We start from the raw sequence: 17,877 nt of genomic DNA, 5'->3' as shown, positions 1-17,877 counted from the left end.
TTCTACGTTTTTTTTTTAGCTTCGTTGGGTAAAATTATTTCATCTTTTTTGTTAATGTCAGTTGGCCTAACTCAGAAAAACTGAAAAAAGATGGCCATTTTTCTGGCGGCCGTAATATAGCGATTACTTCAGAAAAAAAAACCAAAAAAACAAACCAAAAAAAAACAGAGCAACATTTTTTTTAACATAAAATTACAATGTCCGTAATTATGTGGACCATGGGCAATTGTTTCGATTTGGCAACTTTTCCTATGAAATGTTATTTATTGAATTTGTAACGCCGACCAGAATCTTTTTTTTTTTTACTGCAAGTAAAAAAAAAATGGGTCGACTAGGCTACAATGATAGCCACGTCTGTTTTAAGTAGAATTTACGTATAGTAAGAGATAATTCATTGTTAAATGATTAAATTAAAAACCGTATCGGAGCTATGTTGCCTTTAAATGATTTTTTTTCGCAACATTTCCCATCTGAGGTTTTATTTTGGAATTCCACACCGGATGCGGGATGTGGTACTCCCTTTATTTGAATCTGAGGTTCACTCAAGAAGCGCTGCTGCGTTGTCAAGCACCGTCAGAGAGTGATGAACTAGCACAGAGAAAGGTGTATTGTCTCTCTTTTCCATTAACGGAGACTGGGAAGCATTCCTGGATAATTTTTTTTCCTTCTTTCTCATTTTTCATCCATTCCTGCATCTTGGCAGCCAGTTTTACCAGGGAAGCACCCATGTAAAGAGTTTTTACGCATCACATCTCTTGGAGCGCAATTACAGAGTACAGTGTGGTAAAAAAAAATACATCAACTTTCTCAGGGCACAGCTGCGTGTGTGCTGCAGGTACACAATGAGATACGGACTGGTTGTCCCTGCTGCTGGATTCGCAGGTTTGCTCAGTTTTTGCCTCCTCGCTCTGGCTATTGGGACTGATTACTGGTATATCATCGATGTGAAGAGAGACAACCACACAGGTCCCGACGACCTGAGTTCACACTCTGGACTGTGGAGAATTATTGAAGGTATGTGAGTCCTACTTTGTACAAGCTTTCACCCAAAGAGAGTGATCTGTGAGCTGCAACTGAATTCACACAGAGCCGGTCTTTTTTCTACATTAACTTTACCGCTGCTTCTCACTGGAGAGGCATTTACATGCTCCATAATTCATTTGGCATCACTGTCACTTTCGTGCGTAAAACGCGTCGTAGATATATTCGGGCTGTCTGTCTTTTCTAGAGAGTGACAGTTTTTCAGTCATCACGTATGTTCTTTGATGTGTCTGTAAAAAACAGTATCGATCGTGCGTAATGATAACAAAAGAGGAAAATCGATGTCACAACTGTGATACTACTGAGCTTTAACGTGTCCAAGCATGTTCATCGATCATGGGTCTCGGATGTTGCTGCGTAACAAGGCTCGTGTCAACAGCAGTTCACGGCAGAAGTGTTGATTTATTTCTGACCTCTTCACGGTGGAGTTGGAGAACTCAGGGGTTACAAAACTGGGTGTAGTGATCTCAGTTGTGTTACACAGAAGAGGGTAACGCGGCAGAGCATCCAACTTGGAGAAAAATGACAAAAAAAACTGAATTATTAACTCAACAATATGATAATAGCCAAACATTAAATATATCTTTACAAATCAGTGAAATAGCTCTCAACCCTGAAGTGCTTTTCCCATTTCTAGTAATTAATTGTAGCAGCTCTAACCCCTGCCAGAATCTTCATGCAGCTGCAGGTGAGCAAGCAGGAGGCAGCAAGATCCTTAATGATGATTTACCACACAGCTGCAACATAATCTGCTTGTTGGATGCTCGGTCCCAGAGGTCTCCCATTTGGTGCTGAAGGCACCAAGAGTTCACGCAGTAAATGCCAAGTAAATGAGCCCACATGCTGTAATGTGGGAGCTCTCCATGTTGTGCTCACACCTGTGGCATGTGCCATATGAAGTGACAGAAGTACTTGCTGCAAAACTGTCATATATGCAGTGCTGATTCTTTAACTGGTTTCATTAACCAACTATACTCATAATATTTTGCACAACTTCATGCTAAAATAAATAGATATTGTGAAATTGTTCATAATCCAGTTGCATTCCTGCAGACCTGTCCTTAAGCTGTGTCGTGTGTAACCTTTTCACTTGACATTTTCAGGAGCAAACAGCAGCTCAGTCATCCCCTCTTTCACTGCAAATATGTCCAGCCTGTCGGAGGCAGAGAGGCACCTTCTTGGTGAGTGGTTTTATATGTGAACCAACAAAGGAGATGATAATGAGGTTGAATAAAGTAATACTTAGTCTACTCTGTCAGAAGCCCCTTTAAGCATGTCTTAATATTGAATGAGTTAATTTGCTTACAGTGAAAATGAAAACCAATGGCACCCTGGGTGGCAGAAATCAATCTGAAACCCTCAGCATGGTTTCCAAACAGTTGATCCCAGCAGTAATCTAAAAATCCAGCTGATTTGTTGTGAAGGGATAATAACAACATCCCCAGATGATCTTTTAAAATCTTGGGCATTCCCACGAAGTGCGAAAGCTGTCCAAATTCTCCCGAGAGTTGAGTTGAGGGGCGAGTTTGAGGGCTTTATCACCCTCAATTTTGAGATGTTCTTGGAGCTCTCTTGGTATTGAGGGTTATTCACTCAAAGAAAGATGGTGGCAAATGCAGGGAAGAAATCGAACTACAAATGTAAGTATTTCTTTGTTAATAGAAATCTAAAAAATACGAAAACCACTCTAATATCTTAGTTTAATGTTATTTTATGGATTATTTGCCTTTTTGTAGCGTCACATTTACTTTTATTTTTACGATCGTAAGCAGGTAACCATGCAGTCTTCTTCTTCTTCTTCCTCTGAATCGACAGACTTGGCACATTACTGCTCTCTACAGTCTGAAATCTTAACTGCTATTAAGGGGTGTCCCATTTCTAAATCACAAGATGGCCCTTACACTTGGTTTTGAGGGGCGAGTTAAGACTGAAAAGGTTGAGGTTGAGGGTAAGATTGAGGGTTAAGGGGAGAATTGGGATTCAGCCATTAAACAGTTTTGTTTGTGCTTGTGTCTGCAGGCTTGCATAAGGTGGTGGTCATCTTGCTGCCCCTCAGCCTGGTCCTGCTGGTGTTTGGGTGGATCCTTGGACTAGTCAGTTCGCTGGCCTGTAGCCCCAGCTTGCTGGCTGGATCATCATCATACTTCCTCTTCTGCAGTAAGTCCTTGTCCTTTTTTATTGTATTTTATTTACTTATGCATCCCTCTTAGCCTGCGGCAATCACAGCATGTGGGCTTAGCTGAAACAAGCTGTTTGCTTGTCAATTTGCAGAAGTCGTGTGTGGGTGCCAGAGCGTATGCTTACATACATATGCATATGCCTTTGAGCGCATGCTAACTTTGCATAGAAACCTTCTATATTCAAGTTTCACTGCTCCCTTTAACATCTGATTCAGATTTTCAACTTTTACCCCTTTTATCTGACAAACTTCCAAGAGCAAACTTCATGAACAGACTGAGATGCTTTACGAAATAGCAAATTGGGGTGTGTGAAAATGTTGATTTCTTGCAGTTGACTGGAGAGAATAAAATACACAGAGAGTCAGATTCAATCGGAGAGGAGTACATTTGCTTATAGCTCCAAATTTGTGCATGATTTGTCCCTGCTGTCTCCTGCATCTCCAGGTCCATTTCCCAAAGGATGCTTATGATACCCAAGCAGAGGGACTAATGTTGTCCAAATTTTTTTCGATCAAACATGCTTTAAATGATACAGCATGTTATTTTAAGGTTAAATAGTACCAACAGTACTAAAGACATGTGAGAAAAATAATGATAGGCATATTTTCAACCCCAAACAGCCAGGAGCAGAGAGAAAGTGAGGGAAAACACAATCAGAGGACAGCGAGCGCCACCAGAGACAAACATGGTGGTGACACAGAGAAATAAGATGTTTTGACGAACAGTGGCCATCTGCAAATAATGTGGCATGAACTGATGTCAGTAGCAGGTGTTTATCTGTTATGTCATACCAGTTTAATGTTGGCATTTAGCACAAATAATGGATGATTCAGAGAGCAGAAAGATGTGACCTGCTGGACAAACTTTGATCCTTTTTTGTTGTTAAATATGAGAAAAAAAATGTTGGTGAGGAAAGAGTGTTTCACCAAAAGTTATATAAAAAAAATACTGGTATCAGCACTGGCCCTGAATTTTACACGAATACAAGCATTGGATGTAGTGCTGTGCTGCAGTATAAATAAATAAATGTCTATCATTTATAAAGTTTGATAAATCAGATGGCTGTCACAGTCGTCTTTTGTTTTGGCCAAAAAAGCTTTATGCTGTTTAGGGGGTACTTGGTTGAAAAAATATTTCACAGGGGCTACATTGCTGAAAAAAACTTTGAGAACCACTGCCCTTTAGCATGTACATTTTTACATGCAGAAACCCAAAGACTGTGCATTCACAGTGCTACATTTTCTGACTTAGGAAATTGATATCACACAGACTTTTAGATGCAATATAAAGAAAAGAAAAATCCTTATTGATACCCCATTGGGGGAAATTTGGTTATTGCAACAGCTCACATTCAAGGAAAGTAATTATATATAACGAAATAAACTGAAGAAAAGTGTGCCTACATTACTTAAATGCAGAAGACAAAAATGAGCTATACACATATTATCATATGTGCACCTTAGCTCATAGAAGGACCAAGACCAGAATCTAAGAAAATCACACATAGTGTGCATCATATTAAGGTGAAAGTGGGACTCTATTACTTGACTGAAAATAATTATAACATCTATAGCTTACATGTAGTTGCCCACTTTGTGTGGGTGGCTGTGACATATCTGGGACTGTGGGAGTATAGATGTTCATTTACATATTCACATATTCTGTACATACACATCAGCACATGCACACACATGAACATCATCAGTGATTTACAGTGTATCTATTTATAGTATGTCTTCAGTGACTCTTTCTGATCTGGATAGAAACAAATAATTTGTGCCTATGAGCCTATGCCATCACCAGTCTTGATGGGGAACTACCTCACCCCCCTAACGCTGCAAAGATATAAAATCACCAAGCAGTTTATCTCAGTACAGTCTGTCATTGTGAGGTAAATTTCCCAAATCTATCAGCCATGAGTGCCAAGGGGTCATTAAAAGTCTCATAACAAAGAGATTTGTGCCAGAAAACAGTAAATCTAATCCCCAACCTCCGTCTCTCTGAGCTAGGAAGTTGCGCTCTGATCAGAAGCATTTTTTTAAATCTGAGAGGATTGTATTTTTTGTGAGTGGGTGTGACTTCAGCTCATTCAACTGACACGCCCACACCAGCAGATGATGTTGCCTGGTTTTTCACAATTTTGAAGCTTAATTTTTTTAAACTTAGAGATGTTTTTCTTGACTGAAATTTGGCCTGGTGGTTCATAACACAGTGGCCTGTGATAAAACAAACCTAAAATAAAGATTGTTTTTTATCACTTTACAGGGATTTTAACTTGTTGCTTCTATGGGTGAGTATGTTAGGATATTTCGGTTCCCTTCAAAATGGACTTTTCCTCATACATGGCACCATATGACCTCTGTGTGACTGACTGATGACATGTTGCTTGTGCCACAGGATGGGACTTTAAGCCAATATAGTGGTGAGATTTACACTCCAGAGTAAGTGCATTGTGTTGTATCTTGAAATTGACGAGATGCTTTGCGCTGCCTCATTTCTGTTTTCTATGTGAATTGACACATTTTGGCAGTGGCCTTAGACATACCTCGAGCAGAGCCAAGCCGAGCTGCATAGAACTTCTGGCATGCTCAGGAAATGGACCGGAGTGTGTGCTGTGGAATGGCAAAGATTAACGACAGAGGGAGCAATTTGCTCAGGAGTGCGTTTCAGGTGCAGACAGAGTAAGTGAAATTTGAGAATAACAAGGACGCTCAGCTTGCTGCTGTTAACTCTTGTTTTGGTCTTAATGTGGAGAAAGGCTATCCATACCTTTACTTGAACTGTACTCCCATGCAGATGGAGAACATTTCTGTCTACTTAAAGATGTTTTCTTTTGTCTGGCTTGGAAAAATTCCATTTAAGTTCACCATTCAAAACAAAGCTCGCTCTCTGAATGAAGCAATGAAGGACAACTGAGAGGAAAAACCCTCCAACCCTCCTTGCTGCAGCGCAGCAACAATTAAAGTGTATTAATAGTCATAGCTCCTGCATACTGTACTCAGGTGATGCTGTCTTCTCTGCAGCAAATATATATGAACATTTAACCCTTTGCATAGGTTTTGTGAATTACACAGTGCTGTCCTGACTCATTTGCAAAGGTGCAAAGTTGTGCAGTCCACAAAGATCCCTGTTTTAGATCTCATGTGTACTACTGAGTTAAGTCTTAACTCACTCTGTGTGAAGCAGAAAATAAGGCATTATCATTGAACAAAAACAAACACTTATAACTTACATGGGAGAATCATGTGAGACTTTAGTGTTTTTATGCAATCTGATAGTTTTTGACGTTGCACAATGCACTCAAATCGTCCAAATGTAAATGTAATTATACTGAGAGGACCCCCCTGTGTAGAATTACATCTTTAGCACATTCTCCAAACAATGCTTAACCACTGAATTATGAGAATAACAAAAATAGACTTAGATGATATTTAATTACCCTTTGTCAGCCATTGTTACAAAAGTAAATCAAAATCTGGATGATTCCTGATGGGCCTGAACAAGATTGCAGCGTACCAACAAACACTTCTATCGTTGGGGTGTTGGCAAAACGAACAGTATTGATTAAGCAATGTGGAGTGATTGCTGATTGAGATTGAGTGGTGCACAATTGCAGAGGAGCTTGATCTTGATTGAAGGATGGAGCCAGACTCTTTTACATTTTTGTGTTGTTTTGGTTTTGTTTTTCCAAATGAAATATTGTTTGTCAGATGTTAAATGGATTTCACTAAGACAGGTCAATTTAATTATTTATTTGTACAGCTTCAAATCCAAAGCCATAGCCCACTCTGTCCTTGGACTGCCAAATTTTAAATAAAAACAAACCCATCAAATTAATAGAATTAACTTCAGGAAGAGCAACAGAAAGCCATTCATCCATTAGAACACAAACATCTAATCTATATGCAGTTATGTTAAGATAATTCCCTGAGACAAATCATGGAGAAACTCATCCATAGCTGTCACTTTAGTGCATTTTTTGTTGTGACTCCCTGAATAGAGATGCCAGCAAACCCGCCCACTATATTGGTCTACACCACTTACTGTATATTAGTGAGGATAGTGCATTGACAGCTCCTTCTTTTGTTTAAATTGAAGCCTAAATAGCCATGTTACAGTCACTGAAATATTGCTAGTTATGTTGATTGGAGTCAAAACTAGGGATGTCCCTTGGCTTCTATTTCCCCATACAGCTAAATTCTCATTTAAATAGCATTTAACTGACTAGTCTAAAGACAAGGTACAAAGTAAGAGGCTATGATTTATGTAAAAAAAAAAAAAAAAAAAAATTAATAATGTGTGTCATTTCTTGACGTATATGACAACACCCGCCTGGAAGGGTTTTTGACAAATATGTACAGAGAATAATTAATGTCATGCTGCCTCCAAATTTTGCTGCTGCCGTGGTCCCTTTTTTCACCCTTTGGTTCTTCTTCGCTGCTCTAAAAATGGAAGTCCATGTATGCAGTACATTTGAAAAAGAATTGATTTCCAGTTTATAATGCTAATGCTCAGCTGTATTTCCAGTACTGGTTTCAGAATTGGAACATCTCTAGTTTTTATTTATAAATTTTCCATAATGAAGGAGAAATACACTTAAATGTGCACCCCTGCTTTCACACTGGAAGTGACGCTAGAGTGCATGTGCATTCTGGGACCTCTAACATTAACGGTATTTTTCTGGGTTTGCTTGTGAGCTCCGAGCACAGGATTTGATTGGCCAAGTAGTGTCACGTGGGTCGATCTCTCTCATTGAGTCAAGAAGAGCCGTGCTGTTTAAAACAGACTCACATCTGAAAGCCCTGAAAGCTGCGCTGTTTCGAATTAAAATAATAAATGGGAATTAGCATGTTAATCATTTACAATGCCCGGGCATTAAAGGGGGGCCAGCCCTTAACTGCATATGTGGACCACGACCCCAGCCATAATAAGGGGCCCAGCTGCAGTTTGACTACCGGTCTATATTAGAGGAAATGTAGTAATAAAGTGTTTGCCTGGCTGGTTGGCCGTCTGGTACACTTAAATCCAGTACAGATCGCTTAACCACAGCTGGTATGGTCCCAAACCATGCACTGCCAATTTGCACTCTCCGGAAATGAGTTTAAGTGCCTCTGTTTTTCTTCTTCTTCTACTTCTCTCTTCTTTTTTTTTTAAGATTGATTTTGGGCATTTTTGTGCCTTTATTGTGATAGAGGAGGACAGTGGATAGAGTCGGAAACAGGGACGAGAGCGGAGTACAGACATGCAGTAAAGGGCCCCGGGCCGGATTTGAACCGGGGCCATCTGTGCACATGGCACACCCCAAACCACTAGGCCACCTACAGTCCTTACTTCTCTTTTTCAACAGCAAGTTGTAAACATGTTAGGCAATTGAAATCTGACTGCTATTTTAACCCAATGTTAAATGTATAGCTTGTATTTTATGTTAACATTATTAACTTAAAGAACTTATTTAGCTTTAAACTCAAAATATGACGTATTTAGTACTGACGCATGTGATTTGAGAGATGCTTTGTGAGAGACAACACTTTATTAACCACTGCTGTGATTCATGTTAATTACACTGACACAAATGGGTGACTTTGGCATGACCTGGATGCTTTTTAGTGTCAGAGTGAAACATTCTGATGGCTGCATTCAGACTGAGCTGTTGTCTGTTACATATCACTCCACTATGTTAACGGCGATACTTGTTATGTCTTGTGTGTGCACTACGACACAACGCATGCATTTAAACTGGTGGTAAAAATGGCGAAATTTAACCTGTGGCAGTACTGACACAACTAGTGGCCAGTCAGCATTTCTTAATGCCACCCCAATCATCACGGTCTTTGTTTTTGGGCTTTTTTTGCCTTTCTTGCATAGATGCAGGAGATAGAGTCAGAAATGTGGATAGAGAGAGAGTGGGGAATGAATGGAGAAGAGGTCCGTCTCAAACCCAGGCAGTCTGCTTCAGGGCCAACATCCTCTATGCATAGGTGTGCAAACTTAACCACCAGGCCTAAAGCCCTGCCTTCTTGGTCTTTGAAGTAAGGACACCTTGTCTAATTCCTGAAATGAAAGTGCAGACACTCACTTTCAACAACAATGCAATAACAGAAGGATTGCCTTTTTCCTGAAATGGCGAATTTAGACCAGCAGTCTCACAAAGAAAAATCGCAAGCGAATGCATTTGAATCACCACAAACTCAAAGGCAAGGAGCTTGAATCTTGATTTAGGGGGAGATCGAGGGTGAAGGCAGGAATCTTTCATAGCAGTAGACGGTCTTATTATACACCTCGTCATCTCTGCTGACAGGGCCAGCCTCCCCTGTCACACAGAGGAGAGAGCTTATTTCATGCCTTGTACCAGATGTCCAGCTTTCATCTGAACATTTGAGGTCTGCATTCACAGATATTTAAAAATCCTTTGGTATAAGAAATGGATTCAAAACTTAGCATTTTAAAATGTTCATCGAAACATTGGTTTTATATTAGGGAATGTGGTAAAAGGTCCTTCAAATTCCACTCAAGCAAATGTAGCCAAAGATTTCAAGCGGGCTTTTGTGGATGTGAAATCTGAAAAACTGGCATTTCCATCTTGCTCCGTTTTCACTTTGGCTTGGTTTCGACTCTGCAGCTCAAGGTTGATGTGAAAAATGACCTGCACTCCATTAAAATGCCCAAATTGGTATTGCTCTTCTCAGAGTGCAAGTTATGTGTTTATGAGTCCTTGCCCAAACCAGGGAAGGCATTTCACATTTTTCTTACCAGCAGTCTCCAGTTATTACTGTGGTCTATATAAAATTGATTACAGGATCTTTCAAACCAAGGGGGTCTGCAGGATGTGCTGTTCCCTCTGTAGCACTCCTATCACTGTCTCTTTACCTACACTGGTTTTCCTGCATACAAATTACACCCGCTACTTGATAGGTACAGGCTGACTAGTCCACAGTCATCATTTTGAATGGTCGGTAATTTACAGAGGTTAATTGCTAGTGACAACTGTTTGGGTTATAATGGTTGTGCCAACCATGCTGTTGAACTAAAGGTCAGTCTGAATGCAGTGGCAACAACACGCTGTTTAAGTTGTTTTTGGGCTGAGATTCTCTGATATGTTATTCTGCTCTGCTCACCACTGTGGTAATTGGTGTGCAAGACGTTTCATCTGAGAAGACAAAAAACCCCAATGGACACAAAGTAAAAGCCGCCCAGCTTCTTCCTGTAGATGAAGTAATTGGATTACAATTTAAGAAAATTGCTGTATAATGTAGACATCAAGGGTTTTTTTATATAATGTATTTTAATGACTGAAATTATCCCGTTGCCAAAATGCATCAAACACAGGAGAGCAGATTGGACGGAGATGGGAAGCGAGTCAGGGGACAGCCCAGAGCATCTGGTGAATTTCAAAATGCAATACAATACATGGACTTTCTATTTCCTTTGTAGGTAGGTTACAGCACGGCAGAGCAGGGCCTAATTAAACATAAAACACACATAACCCAAAGAAAACATGAATCTTTTAAACAGCAAACACACTCACCCATGGTAGAAGGAAAAAAAAAAACAGAATAACATCAAAGTGAACAGCAAATTACCCCCAAACAGACAACATGACCTTTTGTTTAAATGTTATTTCTATACATGGTTGCTATCTTTTGTTTTCCCACTTCCCACATGAACTCTTCTTGGGGATCTTGTCTCTTCAGCTGCTCTAGACCAAGGGTTCCCAAAGTTTTCAATCCCAAAAGTAACAGTGCCAGAGACTGGGACCCCCACCTTCCATGGAAGTAAGCATGGCCTAGGGTACCATACAATGTTACACAAAGCATCATGTACAAATTTAAATTTCAGGTTGTTTTTGTATATTTTACTTACATTTAAGCACAAATCTCACTTAACAATGAAGTTTTTATTTCAAATTAAACTCATTTGAAATATTTTTACATTAATGGATACAATTTGCCACTTTTAATCATATTAAATATTCTATGTATTTTTTGGAAGACATCCTGCAACCCCCCCCCCCCCCCCCCATGACCCCCTGTTTTGGGAACACTGCTCTCTGCCAGTGGTTCTCATCTTATCCCGCCTAAGGACCCACCAGTCTGTCTTGTGACAGATCATGACCCAAGTTTCCAAAAAGTGTTCAACAATGCATCATTATATCAATTTTTGCCAACTTTGGAAAACTGGCAAAAATTGACATAATGATGAGAACTTGTAAAATAACTTCATTGTATGGGAAAAGTAGCCATTATTGCAAGTAGAGGAGATAAAATAGTTGAAATATTAAACAAACATTTAAATTTACCCAATTTCACTGTAAAACAGGGCAAAATAAAAGGTTTTGATGCATGTCCAATAAGGACTTAAGGACTTTTGCCAACACTTTTTTTTTTTTCCAGACACCTAGTCACCACCCAGTGAAAACTGCTCTGCAACCCACTTCAGAAACAGATCCACTAGATAAGGGTGCACGCTGGAGCGCTGTGAACACTGACATAGGCCGGCCACACACTACAGGATTTTAAGCCTGATTTTAGGCAAGCTTTGACTCCCCCAATGATTGTGGGGGCGTATCTCGACTTGAGCCTCGTCGCGAACAATTATTTGTCTGAGTAGTCTACATGTGTGTGGTGTCTACACAATTAATTTACTGCTCCAAATTGCATCATAGCCTCCCAGACCCTGAATCGCAAATATCAAATATGTTTAATATTTACGATTCTAGGTCATAGAGCAGCTGACAGAGTACCTACAACAACCAATGAGAGCAAGCAGACTGGGTAACATCACCAGACGTATCACACATACTTTCACTGCTCATAACAATAAACACAACTGTACCTTCATTCCAGCCAGGATTTCATCCTGAGTCTTTCCCTCGTTTTAAGATTTTTACTGCACCTCTAACACCACCTGTAACAGACATCCATGTTTGTTTCTTTTTTTTCTGATGTCACGTGATCACGCGAGGTCGTAGGCAGGTTGGCAGGTGTGTGGTCTCCAACAGTTTTAAAATCATTAAAGATTTAAAAATCGTCTAGTGTGTGGTCGGCCTTAGGGCTGCACAATTTTGGCTAAAATATTAATCACAATTATTTTGATCAATGATGATTTTGTTTTTTATTCTTGAAAAACTAATATCCCACCACTAAGCTACATCAAGGGCTGGACTGGGAAAACAGTTAAGCTCTGGCATTTCGGCCCCATAGATTTGGGCAAATATGACACAAAAAGCAGCCCTTAAAAGCACCAACTGCTGGATACACATTCTACAGCTAAATAAAAGACTAAAGTACTATTCACACAGGTCTAGTATTATCTGTGGACCTCTGATAATTTGTGAGTTACCCCCCTGATGTTGGTGCAGAGCATTTCGCACGGGATAAGGGAAGTCTGTAATGTACTCGACTTTACAGACAACACTGTAGGAAAATATGAAGATGCTACATGGCTACAGCAATGGAAACAGTGAATTTTTATTTCTAAAGGTCATTCTAAAATGCAATGTCGTGCACATGCCGTTCTGCAGGTGATGTTTTCTTTGTGTGTCCTACACATACTGTTGTGTGCAATTAAACATTAAAATATATAAAATATCTCTTAACATAGTTAAGATGGGATAATTTATTTTCAAAAATATTGTCATTAGACAACCACAAAGACCTTTTTAAAGGAAGAGCATGCATTTCAATATAAATAACCGCCTACAACTATTTCTTTAATGGTGGGAAGGTCACAGTTGTGACTGGGATTACAATAAATTAAACTGTGCAGCTCTACTGGGGATTGTGGGTCACAGTGACATCTGTTCTGTTTTTGTGCTTCATCAGGTCTTTTCACTCTCACTGGAGTCAGCTTCTACATCAAATACTCCAACCAGGCTATGGATGTGTTCCAGCAGATCGTGTCTCCGGAGATCCTGGCCAATGTGGACGTCTCCTTCGGCTGGTCCTTCGCCTTAGCTTGGCTCTCCTACAGCCTGGAGGTTGCCGCCGGCCTGCTGCTCATGCTGGCTGCCAGGATAATTCAGACAAAGGGGCGCTATGACTCAGGCGTAACCGTTGCCATGTTATAGACGGATGCTTTTTGATGCCTAAGTGACATTTAAAACCCACTGGGTGGGTTGTTGTTATTTATTGATTCATTTATTTATTTTAATTAAGCAGGTTATGTGCCGAGACCACAAAATGTTGGTGCAATTTGCCTTAGCTTAACTGAAAACATTTATGCCCCTCCAAAAGTATTGGAACAGTGAGGCCAGTGCTGTTATTTTTACTCTACAATGAAAACATTTGGGTTTGACTTAAAAGATGAATAGGAGACAAGAGATCAACAGTTCAGCTTTGATTTCCAGGTTTTAACATCTAGATTTGATACACAACTGAGAAAACAGCACCTTTTCTTTGAACCCACCAATTTTTCATGTGAACTAAAGTACTGGCACACGTAACTGACAAGTGTGTTTTATGGCGAGTGCTGAATGTCTACGCTCAGTTTCAGATTTTAGTTTTGCCTGTGGAGACAGCATTCATAGTTAGAGGTGTAACCACCATGAAAACAAGAGAGCTGTCTATGGGTGAAAAACAAGCTATTGTGAAGCTGAGAGAAGATGGAAACTCAATCAGAGCCATTGCACAAACATTGGCCATAGCCAGTACAACCATTCAGAACATCCTAAAATAGAAAGAAACCACTGGTGTACTCAGTAACAGACGTTAAACAAGGAAAACATCAGCTGTTGATGAAAGAAACACTGTGAGAGCTGTAAAGAAAGACCCTAAAACAACTGTTAGTGACATCAACAACAACCTACAGAGGGCAAGACTGAAGGTATCACCATCTACTGTTCACAGACTTCATGAACAAAAGTATATAGGCTTCACCAGAAGATGCAAACTACTCATTAGTAAGAAGAATAGAAAGGCCAGGGTTTTCCAAAGAGCAAAGAGATGAGCCTCAAAAATCCCAAACATACAAGCTCATCTGTGAAACATAGAGGAGGTAATGTCATAGCTTGGGCTTGCATGGCTTCTTCCGGGATGGGCTCTTTAACCTTCATTGATGACAGCAGCAGCAAAATTAACTCAAAAGTCTGCAGAAACATTATGTCTAGCAATTTAAAGAAAGACTGGACCAACTGATTGGGAGATTCTTCATCATGAAGCAAGATTTGGTGTTTGCAATGCAGTTATTGCAAGAAAAGGAGTTACAACTAAATATTAAGTCCTGGTCACTGTAATCTTTTAAGTTTTTCTGTTCTGATCCTAATATAACATAATTCTGTCCTGCTAGCTGTGTATCAAATCCAGATGTAAATACCTGGAAATAAAAGCTGAAATGTTTATCTCTTGTCTTATATTCCTCTTATAAAGTCAAACCCAAATGTTTTCAGTCTACAGCAAAAATAAAGGAACTGGCCTCACTGTCCCAATACTTTTGGAGGGGCATGTAAATGTTAAAAAAGCAAAGCTGTTTAAGTGCTTTCTCTCTTTTCTCTGTGCTGGTTTTGTTAAGTACTGCTGCCTTTATCCTGCAGGTATTTTCTCTTTCCATCGTCCTTGTCCACAATGATAAATGTGGCAGCACAAAAGATAAAAGCACTCACCCACCCAGAGAGTATTTACAGTAGAGTTTAACTGTACGTTTGTATTTTTTCTTCAGTTCTTTTGCATTTGTGCCTTCTTGTTGTCCATGTACAGTACATGTACTTCTTAAACAGGCTCGTATTTAATATTGCTTGGTGAATTTTCCCTGAGAGTCTTGAAAGATGTGTGTAATTCTAATAGAACGGCTACTCACAAATGCAAAAATGAATCCATGAAAAACTTCAAGTCTTATCAAATAGGATCATTTCCTTTTTGACATGTGCTATATGAGGCTCTTTATCTTGAGGATGACTTCTGCACCTCCTCTACTACACCCATACTTTACACTGTATTTAAAATGGTTCGTACCAGTGGTTCAGGGTGTATAATTCATGTGGAAACCTTGCTGATTCTGCAGAAGAGGACCCTAGCACACAGTCAGGACTGGTATAGGAGTGGCTGCTACGTTGTTAATACACGTGCTTAAAAAAAAGATGGCTTTCACTGCTTTTACAAGCATACTGGTGAATGTAGATGCTTGAACATTGCTGTGAAATAATTAAGTGTTTGTTCATTCCTGTTGCTGTCTTATTGGTAGATGCTTAAATCATGAAAACCAGGGCTAAGGAAAAGTGCTCTCCTGGGGTTCCTGCAAGCTTTATCAGCGGTGCAGAATATGTGCATGAGTTGCTGCCTAAACTGCAGCAATATTGAGCTATATATTGTTATACTCTGTGCTTTTCCATTTGAAGGAAGAATATTGCTCTTCAAACTGTAAGTAAAACACTGTGGAAATTGTACATTTCATTTAAGTTTTCAGTGTTGTAAATATCCTTTGTTGTTACCTCTTCACTATAAAAACCTCCACCAGGCTTTCATGAATGAACACCGCAACTCTATGAATGAAGCATCATCAAAGCTGTAAAAGAAGAAGGCCACTCTGAACTACAATTATACACTCTAATCACATCTCACAGTGTCCTGAAGACAAAAAGCTCATCAGACACTGAGGTTGTGTATCTCAAGCATGCACATTTTTATGCATTGTATGCACAGCTGAGAGTTACTGCCTTGGTTTAAGACTGACGCCCCAGAGCCTCTGAATGTAAATGAAGCACATCGGGAGTCCAACAGAGAGGCACTGCTGTAAAGAATAACTTAAGTGAGGCATCAGAAGACATCAGAATTCTCAGATGCACAGCAGTCTGTAAATGCTGCATAATACAAAATAGATATGTCGATTCAAGCCACTGGATGCAATGTTTCAAAGGACTAATTCAACAAAAATGTATTTATGATAACTGAGTGCATATTATGTGGGGAGATGTTTATATTCATAGCATTTCAATAAAAGAGTTGCACAGGACAATACAAAAGAATGCAAACAGCTGTCAAAGCATATGTTGCAAATAAGGCTGTCAATAAATTCATCTCTTCAACTGTGATTAATTCCTGAATGCCAACAGTTGCTTGCATTTATCTTTATTATCATTCACACCTTTAAAATTTCTGTTATCATTTGCAAAACAGTGTTTTGGTTCTTATTATTCATGTTCTTTTAGCAATACATACCAGTGTCTTAATCTAAGAATTAAACTGTTCTTCATAAGCTTGACTTTGTTTTGAGGCTTTAACATAGAGGAAAGAGACAGCTCCTGGGTGACTATTCAGACTTTTTTAACTTACAAGGATAACATCCATCTTGCAAATCTCCCCTCTGAACCGTTTGGGTCCGGTTACAAAGTGACAGGGCTAATCGGCATCGAGGGGCAGTACTTTCGGGTGTAGGTCCATTAGGCTGGAAAAAGCAGAAAAAAGGGTTTGATTTATGCCTTGTACTAATCTCAGTGTGAGCTGTAAATATTGCCATTTGAACAAATATATTAGTGGAGTTTTAGGCTGGACCAACAGAGCTGGAGTCTTTTCTTTCTTCATCATTATTCCTTACACTTTAAAGTGTGGATCACAGACTTAATTTGTTCATCCTCTATTTTTTAAAGTGTGTTTTATGGACTGATTTTTTAGCTCTGAACTACATTTGACATCACTGAGTCAGAAGGCAAAGTTTTGGGTTCACCAGTCTATTACAGTTCAACACTCATTTTTGGGTAGTGGGTGAAAGAATGAGATCATGGGTGCAAGTTGTCTAAATGAGATTCTTCAGGAGGGTGGCTGAGGTCAGCCTTAAGGCTTATTTATCCTCTACATTTGAAATCCATATGGTTACGGACAGACATTTCTGTCCATACTCTACATTCATTTTGTCCGATTTTCATCTGTTCTCTCAAACTCTATGGATATAGCAATACCACCACTAATTGTGGGGGCAGCGTTGAGCAATGTAGCCAACAGTTAAACGTGGAGTAGCAACATTATTTGAAAAAAGGTGTTTTCTGACGAATCTTCTAAAATACCAAATGAGTTGGTGGAAAAAATGCAAACATTTCATTGATGTTAGCTTACCTGGACACATAGACCAGTGGTTTTTTGAACTGGTGGGTCGGGACCCAAAAGTGGGCCTTGGAGCAGATACCTTTAATTTTACCCAGTTTTAATGTGAAATTGGGTAAATTTAAATGTTGGATTAATATTTCAACAATTTGATCTCCTTTTCTTGTAATCATGGCTACTTTTCCCATGACAATGAAGTAATTTCACAGGTTCTCTGGAAAATTGGCAAAAATTGACAAAATGATGGGGAAAGAGGGGATACAATGTGTCTGTTTTGCCCCTTTTCCTTTTTATATATTAGGTGTTTTGGTCCATAGGTGAGAGACCTCACCTATGGTCATAAACTCTGGGTAATGACCAAAAGAATGAGATCGCAGATACAACTGAATGGCTGAAATGGGTTTCCTCCGCTGGGTGGTTGGGCTCACTCTTGGATAGAGGGTGAGGAGTTCAGACATTTGGAGGGAACTAGGAGTAGAGCTGATGCTCTTTGGCATCGAAAGGAGCCAGTTGAGGGGGTTTGGGCATCTGATCAGATGCCTCTTGGATGCCTCCCCTTGGGGGTTTTCCGTGCATATCAAGCTGGGAGGAGACCTCGGGGAAGACCCAGAATATACCGGAGGAATTTT

General features: G+C 39.7%; 1 protein-coding gene across 1 annotated transcript; it reads left to right on the top strand.

The window, feature by feature from the left end:
• The first annotated feature begins 842 nt into the window (after positions 1 to 842).
• On the top strand, positions 843 to 13,287 carry LOC121503887 (transmembrane protein 235-like). The gene is made up of 4 exons (XM_041778473.1): positions 843 to 1,014; positions 2,145 to 2,222; positions 3,061 to 3,198; positions 13,043 to 13,287. The coding sequence occupies exons 1-4, from the start codon at positions 843 to 845 to the stop codon at positions 13,285 to 13,287; spliced, it is 633 nt and encodes a 210-aa protein (XP_041634407.1).
• The last annotated feature ends 4,590 nt before the right edge of the window (positions 13,288 to 17,877 follow it).

Source organism: Cheilinus undulatus, linkage group 21 (assembly GCF_018320785.1).
Source record: "Cheilinus undulatus linkage group 21, ASM1832078v1, whole genome shotgun sequence".
Taxonomy (NCBI): domain Eukaryota; kingdom Metazoa; phylum Chordata; class Actinopteri; order Labriformes; family Labridae; genus Cheilinus; species Cheilinus undulatus.
This window is presented reverse-complemented; position numbering and strand designations above follow the sequence as displayed.

Coding starts and splice junctions, on each gene's coding strand:
- LOC121503887 (XM_041778473.1), top strand. CDS start 843: ATGAGATACGGACTGGTTGTCCCTGCTGCTGGATTCGCAGGTTTGCTC. Junction 1,015..2,144: donor ACTGTGGAGAATTATTGAAG/GTATGTGAGTCC, acceptor TGACATTTTCAG/GAGCAAACAGCAGCTCAGTC. Junction 3,199..13,042: donor ATCATACTTCCTCTTCTGCA/GTAAGTCCTTGT, acceptor GTGCTTCATCAG/GTCTTTTCACTCTCACTGGA.